At 44.8% G+C, this 17486-nt stretch overlaps 1 protein-coding gene across 2 annotated transcripts in view; it reads left to right on the forward strand.

Annotated features, from left to right (window-relative positions):
* Nucleotides 1-16990, forward strand: part of LOC111978691 (apoptosis-stimulating of p53 protein 2) — a 52859-nt gene extending 35869 nt beyond the window's left edge. For both annotated transcript variants that reach the window (XM_024008902.2, XM_024008903.2), the window contains 11 exons: nucleotides 2639-2686; nucleotides 3351-3546; nucleotides 7013-7123; nucleotides 7366-7490; nucleotides 7711-8116; nucleotides 10260-11098; nucleotides 13718-13855; nucleotides 14193-14326; nucleotides 14523-14689; nucleotides 14832-15031; nucleotides 15165-16990. In XM_024008902.2, the coding sequence (XP_023864670.1) occupies nucleotides 2639-2686; nucleotides 3351-3546; nucleotides 7013-7123; nucleotides 7366-7490; nucleotides 7711-8116; nucleotides 10260-11098; nucleotides 13718-13855; nucleotides 14193-14326; nucleotides 14523-14689; nucleotides 14832-15031; nucleotides 15165-15206 (2406 nt within the window). In that variant the 3' untranslated portion in view covers nucleotides 15207-16990. The remainder of the gene's footprint in view (nucleotides 1-2638; nucleotides 2687-3350; nucleotides 3547-7012; nucleotides 7124-7365; nucleotides 7491-7710; nucleotides 8117-10259; nucleotides 11099-13717; nucleotides 13856-14192; nucleotides 14327-14522; nucleotides 14690-14831; nucleotides 15032-15164) is intronic.
* Nucleotides 16991-17486: the final 496 nt, after the last annotated feature.

Consider the following 17486-nt stretch of genomic DNA (forward strand, 5'->3'; position numbering starts at 1 on the left):
GTTGTGGTGAGAGACTCTGAAATGAGCAACTTCTGTGCATGACTTCTTTCACAGATTTGCAGTTAGAGTAGTTCTCTCTTCTCGTCCTCTGAGTATTCATCTTGCTCGTACACTCCGATGTCCTCTTCTGATCTTCATCATCGAGTCTCTGAAGCTCTACTAGTTGGCATTCTTGCTTAACCATTACTTCTAAAGCTGCTTGGTTAGCGGCAACTTCTGCCGCAGCCTCTTGTCTCTTGACAGATGACACACTTGAGCGTCCGGAGGTGACCTTTTGAGTTGCTTTGAGACTGGGAGGATGCAATTGAGTGCTGATAGTTGAGACTTGACTTATGTGAGAGTTCGGACATGCACAAGGAATTGCTCTCATTCCAGTGCAGCTCTTCTATTTGTTTACTTTGACCTTCTTACCTGCTTTCTAACTGACACCTTACAGTCTTGATAATAGACCTTGTAACTGCTTCGCAAGTATCAAATCTGCGGCGTATATCATTGTCGGGAATGTCGATTTGACGCAAATTTACATAGGCAATGTTTAGATCTGTAGAGGTATGGCTAAACTTGTTTAGGAGGTATTGTAGTAGGTCTTCAGAGCAACAGCCTGTCAGTGACAGTTTTGCCTCCTTTTACCAGACCCTTCCACTTCTCATGGCTGACACTGAAACGATGTTCAAGCTGTCTCCACCTTTCGTCGCTCAGTTCTCTGCCCTTTTCAGTTAACCTGCGGATCCTCTCACCTCTTCGTGGCTCTTGTTGTGATGTCTCATTAGCAGCCTCTGTATCATCATTCGCTGGCAGCCGTGACTCCACACCGGTCTCTTCCTGCTGCTCTGTTTGTTGTGATGAAGGTTTGACGTTCCCGAGGTGTTGCTGCGGCTGCTCAACTTGACCCATCCCATCCCCTGTCACCTTTAGTGAAACTACCTCTTTCTGACATTCTAGATAAGGTTTGGATAAGTGAGTATGTCATTTATACTCTAATTCACTGTAATTTAAACCTTGGTACGRGATAWWAACACGTATAACGCTTGTAACAAAAGCTTGAACAAACACTTTACCAAACAATTACACTATTAACTTACAGGTGAAAATATGATTAATAGGTGTATGCTAACCCTTAATGTTTTGTAGCTATATATATTTTTTAGTAAGTATCAAAAAAAAGAAATCCAGTAATACACATACCAGTGATACATTCAGATAGAAAGAGCAGATGCATAATACCAACAAGTCTTGATGAAATACACAACTATCTCCAGCCCTTACGAATTGTAAACGTAGTCTCTTATTAGCAGTTCACAAGGCTKGSACCACCTTCAAACACCTTGACTTGTACTTGCGTGTCTGACTTTCCTGTTAGCCTTGACCTTATGCTGCTTCACYARGCTTCCTTATGTGGASATTTTCTTCTTAGGTTGCAGGTAGGTGCAAAACTCTTATCTGACAGCCTACCAGGACTTGGGAATCTTGTAGACGTTTTACAGCTGGATGAGATTCTTCTTTCTCTCTTGCTCGTGAAGAGCACTGAGTTCTCATTGTAGCTCTCACCAGTAACCACGAGCACGACCGTTCCTTGATTTTAACTGGCGGCTTTATTCTGTAGATTTAGTCAGAATTATCACCTTCTGTGAGAACTATAAAATAGATGAAAATACAGTTAAGCACACTCTTACAACTTTCTTGTCTTATGAGTCACTTATTAGCTTGATATAACTCTGAAGTGCTTACATACATAAAAAACGTTTAACTGGAGATAACAGTATCAGATTAAACACATAAATAAAGGAAAAATACCTCATTTTTCTGCTTATTACAGAAGGGAGGAAAATCAAAAACGTCACACTTTTTATTCCTGGCATGAATTTACACTTCATCCTTAATTGTTATAACGTTACAATCCTAACATACACGCTTCAACCTTTACGAACTACACCCGAAGACATGKAAAACCTAGCTAACACAGTGTGGGATTGCCTTCACTCGACAAGTGTGTTGCTACGATAARAATCCCCGTTACAACAGTTCTTAGCCACGTAGTTCTGCTTGTTTTACCATTTCCCCCGCGTAGCGAACACGTAAACAATTCAAACAAAAAACAACGACATAGACTGACAGGTTAATTGTCAGTTACAACCAGTAGAAAATAATGTAATACATTATTAAAGAAGTCCACCATCTATTGAAGTCCTCTCTCCTATGTTGAAGGGAAGAGCTGAGGTAAAGAAAGGAGAGAGCTGAAGAGGTAAAGGTGTAATATGAATGGACTGTAGTTATTACAGATGAAAGCAGAGAAGCTGAAGGCTGAATAGAGCAGGACTCTTTGAGGAGGGGATTTAGTGACAGTCTGCCTCGAATTATAATGAGCAGGGCTTTTTCAGGCGGCCACAAAGAGCCGTTACGTTTACCCTTCTCTCTGGCCAACTGCACAGCAAGGGTCTGTCTGACATCACCTGGAAGGCATGTTTCAAACACATTGGTTGCGAAACGCTAGCCTGAAAGATGTCAGCCTAGAATCACCTCACCTCGCTCCGTCTGAGCATATGGGAGGAACTGATCAATAGCGACTTATGTACTTGTATGGGGTTTGACTACTAGTGTGTTCAACTGCTGTTGCCTTTTGTGTTTTTGTTTTCTCAAGAATGGCTACCCTGGTAAGGAGAGGGCTTCAAAAGACGCTCATCCCCAGGTACAGTAACTAATGGCAGAGCTGGACCTGACATAGACACACACTGATCTCTTCAGCATGACTTGGTAGAGCAGCATTTGCCGTAGGATTATCTGCATTTCTGTTTCCAGTAGCGGAGTGCAGTTGATTTGATCTTGTTTTAAAGGGCACGGCTTGACTTATTTAATCTGCTCCGTTGCGTAAGACCTCATTTTACACAACTGCTAAAGTTTGTTTTCTGAACCAAAAACTTTCGGAGAAAGACTTTGGTTATATTGGAACGTAAAAGAGAGCTGATAGTTTGGTCTGTGTTTTTTCTTGGTCTGAGTTCAACTTGATCAGGCTTTATGTGGGGTAGTTGGAGTATTTTTCAACACWGTTTAGCTCCCTTAAATGAGCTTTTATCATATTTTCATCCATAACTTCAACCACTCCTTTGTGTATTTAGGATAGTGGCAAATAGACTAACAGCYTAATCTACTACTAAGCTGAGGGAGATGCTTAAAAAATGTATTATTTCTGTTTTTGTGCTGTACTTTTCACTCTTTACGTACTGTGTCTGTCAGTGAGTGACCCTGTTGTTCCTCCACACTGATGWCATGCTGGATCTGTGTGTTTGGCTTGCTCTGAACTGTCTGTCTAACTCTCTCTATCTCCCTCCCTCCATCTCTCTTTCTCCCTCTAGCTGCCCTCTGATGGTCCGGGTGGTCAGCAGCAGCATCAGGGTCCTTCTCGTGTGGCGGCTGTCGGCCCGTACATCCAGTCGTCCACCATGCCTCGCGGCCCAGTGAGACACGAGCTGCTGGTCAAACCTGCTGTCTACCCCGACGGCACCGCTAACATGCCTGCACAACCAGATCCCCAGGGCGAGGCCAACACAGGTGCGACAGTGACCTTAACCTTACAGATGTTCATTTCACCTTRCCCCTCTCACTTCCTCCCTCTTGGCCCTGGCAAACGTTTGCCTGTCAATTCTTCTGCTGAAGTCTCCACTCCACCTCTTACGCTCACAGTCTCCTTTTAATTAAGGTACTCTATATCTCTACCTCTGCTGAGTGATAAATAAAATCCAGATGACGAGCTTGAAAGAGGTTTGACATGTGACTGAGTTCCCCACCCTCAACAGGAGCTGAGGATTCTGAGATACCCCGGTTGATAGATGGGCTCTGGTTGTAAAGTGACTCTGAGCTCAGAAGGTAACCTAGGGGCTTGGTGCTCTGGTGTGGCTACTTCCTCTACCAATCCCCCTAACCATAGATCTAGGATTCGATTACACTACTAATTTGAACCTGAACCATTAGGGGGATTGAAAAGCTACCAGACCTTGAATCAGGAGTTATGTTGCTGTGTTGTGGTGCCCGTCTGAGATGATAGCCTACCTTCTCCTTATCCATAATTCTTCCGCCACTAAATGGTGACTTATGTCTGCCAGGGTGGAATACCAGCCCTCATGTTGCTGTGTGATTGTGCATTCAGAGGTTGAACCAGGGAAAGCTCAGTAGTATCCTCTTCAGATTGGTCAAATAGCTACTATGAATTGACCTAATCTACAGGTAACTGCCAAAATAAAGGAAACATCAACATAGTCTTAATAGGATGTTGGGCCAAAACAGCTTCAATGCCCAGATTCTACAAGTGTCTGGAACACTGTTGGAGGATCATGCAACACCATTCTTCCATGAGAAATTCCATAATTTGGTGTTTTGTTGATGGTGGTGGAATATGCTGTCACATTCTGTGATGTTTCTGTTCGTTCCCAGCTAGCAATGAGGGCCGCCCAGAAGTGGCCCTCTAACGGGGAGCCAGAACTGATTGAATCAGCCCGGTGTCAGACTCGGCCCGGAATCAAAATMAATGACTGCCCAGAATCGGCCCAAGTACATCGGGCCGTTTCCGTCTACCAGAATTCAGCCGACTTTGCCGGCATCTTACCAGAATCCCCCCAGAAGCGACCCGATGAAAATGTAAATAAATCTATACAAAATTACCGGATTTAGTCATTTTAAATAGTACTATTAAACATTTTATACATACAAATTATACCCATCCACAAAAAACATTTTGTCTCGGAGGAAACACCATACAACTGGTGACCGTGTCAGCGTGCATGCGCCAAGCCTGCCACAGGAGTCACTACAGCGTGATGGGACACGGACCTCCCGGCCGGCCAAACCCTCCCATATCTCGGACGACGCTGGGCCAATTGTTCATTGCCTCATGGGTCTCCCAGTTGCGGCCGGCACGGGTCTCGAACCAGCATCTGTAGAACCGCAGTTTGCACTGCAACGCTGTGTCATAGACCGCTGTGCCACTCGGGAAGTTCCACCTACAAAGTTTTTAATGCTTATCAATTGRCTTGCACAAGTATCAAAATACTAAAATACTACACAAGACTCTTAAAGAATTTCATTTAAATGTTAATTGTATTTTTTMATCACAGAAACAATGAGGAAAATATGGGGAAATAAATAAATATTAATTAATTATATAAAGCAGCATGTGTATTCATCTGCCAGAGAGTAGCCCCAATCTGCCCGAGCCCCAAGTAATACATTTGGGCCAGATAACTGTCACCGGAATCGGCCCGAGCCCCAAGTAATACATTTAGGCCTGATAACTCACACCGGAATCGACCCGAGCTCAATCCCTACATCCTAGCCATAAGTAATACTGCCAAAGGAGGCCCAGACTCAGGCCACATGACGTCGGCCGAGTGCTCCGACTCTCAGCCGGAATCGGCCCAGATCCACTGTGCTAGCTGGGTTTTGGTCTTCAGCAAGGTTTTTTTCCCGGCTGTTCATGCAAACAAATTCTGGTAGCCGAAGTCTACACCCATTCTTCAGTCATTGGTCAACAGTAGAGATTCTTCAATTACATTCAATTACATGTAAGGAAATTGACCCCAACACTGACAATAAGAGCTTTGATTCAGTCAGGTTGCATAAATGCCAAACTAATGACACACACACACAAAACCAGTTAAAGCACATTAGAGGTTGGTCTTTTTGTATTATCTACAGAATGACTCAGTCTTACTCATGCACTTGATCACTCACTCGTTCAGTCCACCTTAAAGAACTACCCTGGTAGAAGGAGGTGTGTGTGTGTGTGTGTGTGTAAGGGAGAGGCATCAATAAACATTTATGATATGAAATCAAAACTAGTCATTTCATCGGTCCATCTTTTCCTTTATACGTCCTCTTCAGCGCAAAATGAGAGAAAAACAGGAGTTAAAGTAACAAGTTTTCCCCAGTCTGCCGTGATGTTACATGCAATTACTTCTGCGTGATGAGCCAATATGCAGTGGGAAAGAAAAGCTGAACATCGAACATCTCTTCCCAACTWTTTTGCTATCTATATGGCACGGCTGTACATTTGTTGGTCCTTAAATGAAATTGGTGTATATTTTTATGTATCTGAAAAAAAAGGAGACCTAGGGGAGGAAAGAGGTGAATCTGCAGCCGGTCCAAACCCCTCCAGAGCTCTCCTCCATCGACGGGGAGTCTCCTTGCCTGGCCCCGGGTCCAGCCAGACCTGCACCCCTCACCATGCCCACACTGGGCCCCCTGCTCTGGCCTATAACGGACCGAATCTTTAACACTAGATATCTGGATATCTAAGGCTCCTCTGCTTTTTGTCTCTCGTGCATTTTTGGTTATTTTAGAATCCATGTTCTTGCTTAAGCCTCTGAAAGAGCTGCGGGCTAAGATGAAAAGTACACACTCCCTCTGGTGTGGTGTGCTCTGTGTGAATGTGTCCGCTTGTGCTTGCTGTTTCTTACCCTTTCAGTCGATGCTATATGGACAGAGAGAGAGAGTTGTGTGGGCGTGGAAATACGCTTTGAGGGGGTATGTTTGTTATGGAAGAAAGACATTTTGTTAGTATTGTCATCGTCATCTCTCTTTCTGCCAGATCTCTGTTGTTGTATGTGTTGCTGTGAGGCAATACTGCRTGTTTGTTGAATTAAACCGTGCCTGTTGCTATTCTAATTCCACTCTGGATTSGGCAGCARTCTAAATGGGTCCGTTGGAACYAACACATTACCTCCAGCAGAACTGACAGTCTGACAACCATGTGGTTTCGGGCTGTCCCGATCAGGTCTAAATCAGTTACTGAGGAAATTAGAAAGATGGAAAGAACTAGCTAGTTCTACCACATTTTGCGCTCCTGTACTGTCTTAATCCGGCTGAGAAAAGAACCTACCACAGGGTATTGCTATATAGCCCAGCTTTGGCCAGACCCTTTCTAAACATATTTTGCCTTCCATTGGTTTCAATTGAAAGCATTTTTAGAAAACACCCCTTAAACCACAACTCCCTAACCACCACCCTCACCCCCCTCTCTCAGCTAAATTGGCAGAGTGGGGCCCTTCTGGACCAGAGCCTAACAGCAGTAGTCATYGGTCATCCTCCACACTGCCCAGAATGACCTCTCACTCCAGCCCCAACACAGAGCAAGGTAACCACCCCCACAGCACAACAACCACACATAAATATGACTGTACACTCGACCACACCATGACCAGATATGTAGTGGCCAAATCATATCTGCGAACCCACACAAACATGAAGACTCAAATTGCCACTTCACTTTCCTTGAATATGCACTTAATAACTTACACAGTCCAGATAGGGTTTTGCTATTGTTTTCCCTGTATGTTTGCATAGTTATGTTTTACACCTGTGTTGTTGTGTGTGTAGATGAGACTGAGGGGATGATGAAGGACAGGAGGGTGCGTCCGTTTTCCATGTTTGAGCCCACTGAGGTGCCCGCCGCCTCCCTCCGCAAGAACCAGAGCAGTGACGACCTGGTCAGAGACTCCCAGGTAAGAACTGTGTATCTCAACAAAAATGCCCCTAAGCTATTTTTACTGCAGACCCAATGGATGGTGGCCAGAATGTCAGAAAACTGAAAATTCTTTAAACATGAACACTTGACATCAGGAGTTGTCCTTGATCTGTTGTGTGTGCGTGCGTGCGTGCGTGTGTGCGTGCATGCCATTCCTCTGTGGTCTAACCAGCTCCTCTCTGTTCTCCTTTCCCCAGTCTGCTGCTAAACCCCCAGTTAAGGTTCCCCCACCTGTTGCCAGTAAACCTAAAGCCCCCAGTGGTGCCCCCTATGGCAAGCCAGGCTTCAACACAGGCACCTTCCCCAAGGCCAAGCCTCCCAGCCAGCACCAGCAATCCCAGGGGGGCCCACAGGCCCATGTCTCCCTGCCCCCCTCCCAGAGCCAGACCCTGCCCCTGCCCTCAAAGCAGGACCCCCCTCCGGCCGCCACTGTCAGACCCTTCACCCCAGAGCTGCCTAAAGACCTGATCAAGCCCCAGACCCTGGCAGCCAGCTCCATCTACTCCATGTACACCCAGCAGCCCACCCCAGGCAAGCCCTTCCCACCGGTCTTGCAGGGGGCTCTCAACAGGAGCCAGAGCCGCGGCAACGGATTTGTCAGTGGTAAGACTACCTGGTAGTTCTGGATCCTCTTCTGTTCCTGTTGACTTTATCAGGGCTACTGTCTGTCTGGAGTCATTTGGCTATTTGTCTTAAGACTTTGTCAKTCAAGAAAGATGTGTGAACCATGGCTCCAAAGCATTTCACTGAACACCAGAGTACTAGAAACAGTCTTGTTTCTGTTCTTTTCTGTTTTACACTTACTGCAAGAGTAACTCCTAACAGAGAGGTCAAAGCAGGCTGCCATAAGTCTTCTGTTAAGTACCTAGGAGAGTACAGTAATTGAATTTAGCCAGTGGAGAGGAGAGGGTCCTGACTCAGAACAAGCTGCAGTTAGTGAATCTAATTATAGGTAATAAGCCCCGAGGCATGGCAATCGTTAAATAAAACATCAAAGTAATCCTCATCATCACCCTGTAAGTATTACCGGTTTGAATATGCAGATATGTCTGACTAGGTTTGTAATGAGTTAGTCTCACCTGTGGGATTTCTCCTCTAGAGTGAAACAGAGGACATGAACTCTCAGGGATCTGCTCTGCTCTGGCCAGGAAAAACTTGATGCCCTGGTTATGATAAGACAAACTACGTTTAGGATATGACAAGCACCTAGAGTTTTTACTGGTCAGGTCACATGATCAGAATAAACCCATGGCCCTATCTGAGACTGGCTGTGTCTCAATCTGCAGAAGTGAGGTCTTTAGTGTGCTTTCGCAATGTATTAAGAGTCCATACGGCTGTCATCCCTGTGGATCTCCTTCAGGGCAAAGCCACCAACCTGACATGTTGACACACATCTTCTCCATCGGCAATCACTCGAGTGGAGTATGATTGTCCTCCATGGGGTCTTCCAGGTGTTGAGTCTCTCCTTGGATAGCTGCCCGCTTGTCCTCTGCGGCACGGTGGAGATCTTTTTAGTGGGTTAGCAGCTCCTTCAATAAATGCTTTTTCTTCGGTTGTCTGTTTTAATGCAGCGTGCTCCTAGTTTTTCTTAATTTAATTTAATATATATACTGTATATATATATATATATTATAAATCCAGTTCATAAAGTTATACAAGCCTAGCTAGTAGCTACTGAATGTCATTTTCCTGAGTGTGGACATTTACAAGCGAAAGTGAACAAGATAAATTGTGCAAATGAACAAAGTAGTGATGCATGCTTTTCTGAAGGAAGAGCAGCATGTGTACACAGAGCAGAGGGGAGAAGAACGGAGGGGGGAAAAAACGCTAGTACAGTGATCACCAAACGGTCAATCTTCAAGGCACTCCTAGTCGATCACTAAACATTTCTGTAGAAAAGCCAATGATAAAGACGTAAAGGCTTGTGCTCTTTTTTTTCCTCTGTGTTATTCGTGTTGCGCTGTTGGCAGTAGCTGCACTTGTTTCAGAAGCCCTGCGCACTGGGTAGGCAAAGTGTTCCCATTTTGATGCATTTCATTTGTCTGAAAGAGATTCACTCCACCTACCCGGCAGACTGGGAGATCTGTGGCTAAATTGAGTGTGCCTACTGCGGTGATCAATCGAACTGCTCAAATCACAACCCCGGCCACAGCAAAGTTTGATACTGGCATACGTGAGATTTTCATAACTTCATAACCAGAGAGAGACTGTCAAAGAATACAGCAAAGAGCTGCRGATTTTATTAGTGAGTTCATGTCTAAGTCTTTAACGTTTGCAGTCAGAATGACTGCTCATTAGCTTGAAGGGGGTCCCTCGGGGCCCAGCCGGTGCTTCTGTTAACGTCGGGAGACTGATACAAGGGCAGCAACCACACGGTCCTTAACAGATAGGGGCCGGGTCCAGTGGCATGGAAAAAACTGGCAGTGTGCCCTTGAGCAAGGCACTTAACCCTAATTTGCTCAAGGGGCGACGTACTACTATGGCTTTCCTGTAAAACAACACATTTCACTACACCTGTGTGTGTGACAATAAAACATATATTTTTTATTTTAAAATTATTTTATATACTGCCTGGATGATATTCTTAAAAGCTGATTCAAATGTTACATGTTCTCCAACTCTGGTCCTGGTGTGTCATTGTTTATTAGCAGGAAAAGAGGTTGTCTGTTTGTTGTTTTTATAAAGCCTGCTTGAAATCCTAACCGATTCTCTCTGTTTATTTCTGTGTCTCTCTCTGTGTGTGTAGTGTACGGTAAGCCTGTGATCCCCAGCGGAGGCCCCCAGCACCCAGAGAACCCTTACAGCGAGCAGCYACACTCCCCAGACCAGCACTCTGAGGTGGACCACGGGGCCCCCCATGTCCCCCCCACCGAGGGCCAGCAGGGGGAGACAGAGCGCACCCCTCGTCCCCTCAGCCCCACCAAGCTGCTGCCCTTCATCTCCAACCCCTACCGCCACCAGAGCGACGGGGACCTGGAGGCCCTCAGGAAGAAGCTGTACAACGCCCCGCGGCCCTTGAAGAAACGCAGCTCTATCACAGAGCCCGAGGGCCCCGCGGGGCCCAACATCCAGAAACTGCTATACCAGAAGACCACGCTGGCTGCTATGGAGACCATCCTCACCACGCCCACCACACCCGAGGCTGTGAAGGAGGAGGGAGGGGCAGGGCCTGGTGTTCCAGGGGCCCAGATTGGTGGGGATAGCAGCCAACCGGAGAGTGTAACACTTGAGGCTTGTGAAGTCCTGCCCCCCTCCCCTAACCTCCTCCCCGCACTCCCTGCAGAGCACACTCCCCCACCAGCCATCCCAAAGGGAGAACGAGAGGAGTTCACCGCCCCTCCCCATCCGGCCCATCCTGCACCGCAACCTGACCAGCCCCTGTTCCCCCCACCGTCCCCTGTTGCTGCTGCTGGCATGGAGGAGCCCAGCCCACCCAGCCTGACCCCTCCTCCAGAGAGTTTCACGGAGGAGTTCCCCCCCTACCCCCCACCACCCTACCCCAGCGGGGCTGGGCAGGAGAGCCTGGGGGAGGACACTCTCAGCATGCAGGCACCAGAGGTCACCGGACAGGTCACATTGCCACCTGTAAGAAACCTAAGTTACACTGTTGTTTTAATGATGATGATACATTATATTTAATGTACCTTCCATGACATTCATAAACATRAGCTCGCAATCAGTCACATTTAACATCAGTACCAGATCAAACAGATCCACTCTACTTGCTGCAAATAGCTTAACACCAGTCTTAAGCCATAGCATGTATTAACAATAGCCGACTGTACTCTACAGTACTGTATGTGCCTCATGTTGTTAGTCTCATGGTCGGATCATGGGTTTTTCTGACTGTTCAGATTATACAGTACATGTTCACCCTCCACACTCRCATTGGTTATATAAGCACATTAATCCTGATCAAGTGCAATAGGAAGTGGAACCTATTCACTCTTCGCCCATCCAAAGGTGACAATGAAATGAGCTTTGGTTATTTTCTAGCCCTGTAAGTAAACAACAAGTTGCATTCCATTGTTGATCCCCTCTAAGCTGGGTTATCAGTGGGGTCCTACTAGGGCTGGGCGATATCGCCAAAATATCATATCACAGTATTTAAAATAAAATAAAATGGACGGTATGACTATTTGACGTTTTTGAATAACAAAAGTTCTYAATTTGCTTCATGAGTAGTGCGTGACCCTAGGGTGTCAACATATTCTAAGTGATTTTAATGGGTCTATCTCCATTCTGATTGTTATACTGTTCAATTCAACCAAAATTTATTTTCAATTTCTGCATTTCCTGCACTCATTTGAGATCATTTCCACACTGCCGCGTAGGGCTGCATYATATAGGCAAACAATCCAAGCCTTATTTTTAACCAAATGTTGCAATTGCGATTTAGAGCAAAACACTTGGGTGAACTGTTGGAATCATGACATGGAATCATAGACACTTTGAATACAGTGTTGTTTGACATGACAGTGAATGAAAATCCCATGGACGAGTTATTGTGACAGGGTAGGAACCAAAGTTTTGATAAGTGTTACCTAGGGGACCCCATAATCTTTGGCTACATTGAATGTTTTGTCTTAGCTACTTCATGAAGTTAACATATTCTTCGCATATTCCTATTTGATTTAGAAGATAGGGTTGCACAAACAACATGCGGATTTAGGTCTACACCATCACTGGTATTATTAGGCTGTATAGCTAATTACCTTTTCTCTGACTGAGTACATTTGTTAGCTAGATAGCGATTTGCATTTAAGATTAGCATTAGTGGCTAACAAGATTTATGCCCAACTTGCTAAGAAAAGACAAACTAGCTGGCCTCCCGAGTGGCGCAGCTAAGGCACTGAGGCGTCACTACAAKCCCAGGTTCAATCCCGGGCTGTATCACAACCGGCCATGATCGGAAGTCCCATAGGGGGGCGCCCAATTGGCACAGCGTCGTCTGGGTTAGTGGAGTGTTTGGCCGGGGGTGGGGGCTTTACAAGACTCATTGCGCTCTAGCGACTCCTTGTGGTGGCCCGGGCGCCTGCAGGCTGACCACGGTCATCAGTTGAACAGTGTTTCCTCCGACACATTGGTGCAGCCGGCTTCTGGGTTAAGCGAGCAGGTGTTAAGTGATGCGGTTTGGCGGTTCGTGTTTCAGAGGACAAATGAACCGACCACTGGGGAGTTGCAGCGATGAGACAAGAGAAAAATTGGAGAGAAAAATGCACTGAGTTCTGAAAATAAAATACTAACTAGCTGTTTGCAGATGTAATAAACACAAACTAATAGTGTAATTATACAACGAAAGTGGATTTATATTAAGAAGCAAAGTGAAACAGCATCGTTTCACATGCAACATTGTTGCATGTGCTGCATTGACCATGCAGACTGAACTCAAGTGTCTCATGGTCGAGGAACAACACATGTGCTCCTTGAGTGACGGGGGGCTGGGCTAGGTCTGTGTGAAAAGCGGCATGGAGAGAGAGAGAGAGAGAGCGGAGAGAGATGACTCAAGTAGTGAAGTAAACTATAAAAATTGACTTTACACACAGCTTATCACATTTAACCAAACATTCAAATAACGTTATAGAAGGTAAAGTAAAAACCCATTGCTACCTGTAAATTGTAAAATACGGTATACTACCCAGTAATAGGTCAGTAATAGATCCTACCCTAGGAGTGTTGATGAATGGTCTGATCCATTTTTGCCTCCCAGTCCCTGCTCTCTTCCACTGAACCCAATGGGCCCCTGTTAAGAACCAAAAAGGGCCCTTTCTTTCATGGGGCCAGTAATAACCATAATCTGGTTGAGTAATAATCAGGTTGCTTAGTGAAACCAGTAGTTTCTTCATTGATTTGGTCCCCTCACAAAAAGCTCAGTACTGAGCTAGGAGCTGAAGGAACAGGTCGCTCATACATTTTCTCTCTTTCAAGCCAGGCTATTCACATTCAATGGATACTCTGGATGCTCTATCGAATCGTTTTTTGCAATGTGTTTATTATTCTTTAGCATGGTGTTGCATTGTGGGCTGGCACCCATTCATATGAACTGAGCATTGATTTGAGCACTATCCGTTTGAGCACAGATGGGACCGGACACTAGCTAAAATCCTTAGACACTTCCTTGTGAGTGTGTGTCAGTGGCTGTGTGACTTCATCAAGGCATGACAATGTTTGAAAAGTGTTCTCACCTCCGTGTGTCTGTATTAGGGGAAGAGGACCAACCTGCGTAAGACTGGCTCAGAAAGGATCGACCACAGTATGAGGGTGAAGTTTAACCCCCTGGCCCTGCTCCTSGATTCCTCTCTGGAGGGAGAGTTTGACCTGGTCCAGAGGATCATCTACGAGGTAAGACTACGTCTGTGTATGTATAGATGTATACTGTATATTATTCGCTAAAGTGGCTCTCTATTAAGGTATTTTGTAAGCAAAGATTTTCATAGACGAACAGTGTTTACAAGTGCTTTTTAACAGGCTTGTGTGTAGTGAAGGAAAATGTGTAAAGTTGTTTTTGTAATAGCAGGTAGCATGGTAGCTGGTTAACCATCCCTTTCAAAGTGAAGTACTGTAGTCTTAATGTTTGTTTTGTAGTCTTAGCTGATTATCATTTTTATTAAGTGGGTGTAAAATAGTCTGTGTGTAAAGCGAGTTGTGAAATCGTATCCACCTCTCTCTCCCCTCTCAGGTGGAGGACCCTAGTCTGCCAAATGATGAGGGGATCACAGCCCTCCACAACGCAGTCTGTGCCGGACACACGGAGATCGTCAAGTTCTTGGTGCAGTTTGGTGTCAACGTCAACGCAGCCGATAGTGACGGATGGTGAGTGGACCCTATACTACCAATACCTCTGATTGTGATTCTTACTGCCATCAGTGATAGGAGTGTTGTAAACTGCAGTCCAACTTGAACTCTTACTTGAAAGTATTTCGGAATGTACGATTTTTTCCCCCCTCTTAATATCACACTCCTTTTTCCTCCCTTTCTTTCTTCTTTTCCCTCTCTCGTTCTCTCTCAGGACTCCGCTGCATTGCGCGGCCTCCTGTAATAACGTGCAGGTGTGTAAGTTCCTGGTTGAGTCGGGAGCAGCGGTGTTTGCTATGACCTACAGCGACATGCAGACGGCAGCAGATAAGTGTGAGGAGATGGAGGAGGGATACACCCAGTGCTCTCAGTTCCTCTACGGTCAGTAGCTCAACATATCTACTGATCTTATAGCCTTGACTGTTATGTCTGGGGAACGTTTGTGTGTATGCTTTGTACATTTCTGTATGAGTGTATGTGTTCTTGCTCTGCTAAACCCTCMTTCTCCTCCTCTTTCCTCCAGGAGTGCAGGAGAAGATGGGCATTATGAACAGGGCTGTGGTCTACGGCCTGTGGGACTACTCCAATGACAATTCTGATGAGCTGGCYTTCCGTGAGGGTGACTGCATGACCATCGTTCGCCGGGAGGATGAGGACGAGATCGAGTGGTGGTGGGCGCGCATGGGCGACACCGAGGGGTACATCCCTCGGAACCTTCTGGGGGTGAGTCACAGTGTCACAACTGAGTTTCCTCAAGTAAAACCTTACTGAATAACTTTGCATTAAGAGGTTATTAATTATTGTTTGATAATGTTCCAATGTATCTAATAAGCAGTATGTGTGTCTTTCTCAACAGCTTTACCCAAGAATCAAGCCCAGACAGAGAAGCCTGGCTTAGACCGGCTCATCCTGAACTGGACACGGTCTGCATCTTAGGCTATGTTTACATAGGCAGCCCAATTCTAATATTTTTTTCACTAATTGGTATTTTGACCAATCACATCAGATCTTTTCACATCAGATCTTTTTCAGAGCTGATCTGATTGGTCAAAAGACCAGATGGTGAAGAAAAGAAATGCAGAATCGGGCTGCCTGTCTAAATGCAACCTAATTGGTCCACTGTGGCTTCCTCTCCTCATCTCCTCTCCGCGTCTTTTCCTGCTTCATCTGCTCTGACCTGTCATGTCAGGATGGGTACTAGCAATATGTTAGAAGGTTCCAGGGTAATTTGATCTCACTTTGCCAGCTCTTTCACATCAGTGAGGATGGATGAAATGAGGCAAGGGAAGGGAGCCAGTCAAGACGACTGAGACAACAATTGATATGGAGATCCACGCAGGCTTTAACAGGACTTTACAAGGACAGGCCAACAATCACATGAAGAAACGTTGAAAGACCAAACCACTTGAAGGATTTTAAACTGACCTATGAACACTACTTGTCAGGCGGGCCTATAACCACTGACTCTATGGCCCGACTGTGGCACTTTTATATACCAGCAGAAGAGGTTTTCCACATCTATTTTTCAGACCACTTTGTGTGTATAAGGCACTAAAGGCATTATGTTTCTCTACATGTTCGTCATATTGTTTTCAGATCAGATTTAAGTATCTGCAGTTATATTGATCGGAACTCTGGGGATAAATGGAACAAACAGTATTTTTATGTAGAAAGGTGATTTTTACACTTCTAAATACTCTTTCAAACTGTGTTTTCTTCTGGGTTATTATTTAATTTTAACCCTGTTAGAAAGAGCTGGAGCTGAAGAGAGTATTAGGTGAGTGAATGAATGAGTGTAATGTTTGGTGATGCGTGACATTCTGTCTGAACAGTTATTCTGTTACCTCGACAATCCCTGTGGGGGCTCGGTCTGCTTGTCATTTCCTGTTTTTAGTGGTCGTGTCCCTCTGTGTAACTAAAATGTTTAACCCATGTTTCAGCAGTGACCCTACTGTATTGGCAAGAATTAATGTGTGTTTGTGTGTGTGTGGCGCTGTTACCACTGTTCAGCTTATCAAYMMGGGGGGGGGGGGGGGGTGTATAATGTTAATGGTTGGCAAAATTTAGCCTATGCCACTGTTGATTTAGCAATTGCTATTGACTCTTGTTCTTTTATGATGCCAAAATAGCCTGTGGTATGTTTTCTATGTGAGCAGATTATTAGCATCGCTCATTATGTTTCTCTACACTGGCTTAATGGTTGAGATATAACAAACATAGTTGTACTGCGGTTGTGCTATTGTCACAATGAGCATTCCTCTGAAACTAACTCACTTGTTGAATCCATGTTTTCTGTTGCTGAAATMATGTCCATACAATTCATTTGGACAATTTAGCCATGTAGGAAGGATGAGACTAAACTTCAAGAAACATTTTTCACATGTTATACCTGTGTAGCTTTTGATTGAAGAGTAAGAGAGGGCAAAAGATTCATGGTTACAAATGCAGACAAGGATGTCTTTCCTTAAAATCTCTCAAGCAAGTTTAATTGAATGAAAACTCAGTTAATCAGCTCATTCATAGTAAGGAATTCTGCATCAACTCGCCTCCACCCTTACCACTGTCTACTCAACAGATGTATTTATTTTTGTTACCTTATTATCATCATTTTTTTGTCTCGTCAAAACTATAACCTCACATGGAGAATTGTAAACATTTACAATAAAATACTTTGCAAACTAATGGCTGTGGCTGTGTCTTCTAGACCTGGAGCCATATGTATCAAGCATCTGAGTAGGAGTGCTGTTTAGGATACATTTTGTCTTTTAGATCACCATGAACAAGATTACATGGACCGGTCGGGACCTGATCCTAGATCAGCACTGCTCCTCTGAGACGCTCGATGCATACGGTCCCAGATAGTTGTGTGCTAGCATTAGAATGATCCTGTCCTCTTTTTGTGAGATGAAATAGTGCTCTGCATTCTTAAAAATATGTAAGTATCTTAATCGCCTGTGAATTTGTTTCAGGTAAGTATTGTTATAGAAGTGTACTTGAGATATGAAGCATTGAAATACACATGAAGCAGTAGACTACATAAACATTAGAATACACAGAGGAACACTGACCTGTCTGTTATATACTAAGCAGAAATAAAAATGCAACATGCAATAACTTCAAACATTTTACTGAGMTACAGTTCAGGAAATCAGTCAATGGAAATACATTCATTAGGCCC

The sequence above is a fragment of the Salvelinus sp. IW2-2015 genome, linkage group LG18 (genome assembly GCF_002910315.2).
Source record: "Salvelinus sp. IW2-2015 linkage group LG18, ASM291031v2, whole genome shotgun sequence".
In the NCBI taxonomy this organism is placed as follows: domain Eukaryota; kingdom Metazoa; phylum Chordata; class Actinopteri; order Salmoniformes; family Salmonidae; genus Salvelinus; species Salvelinus sp. IW2-2015.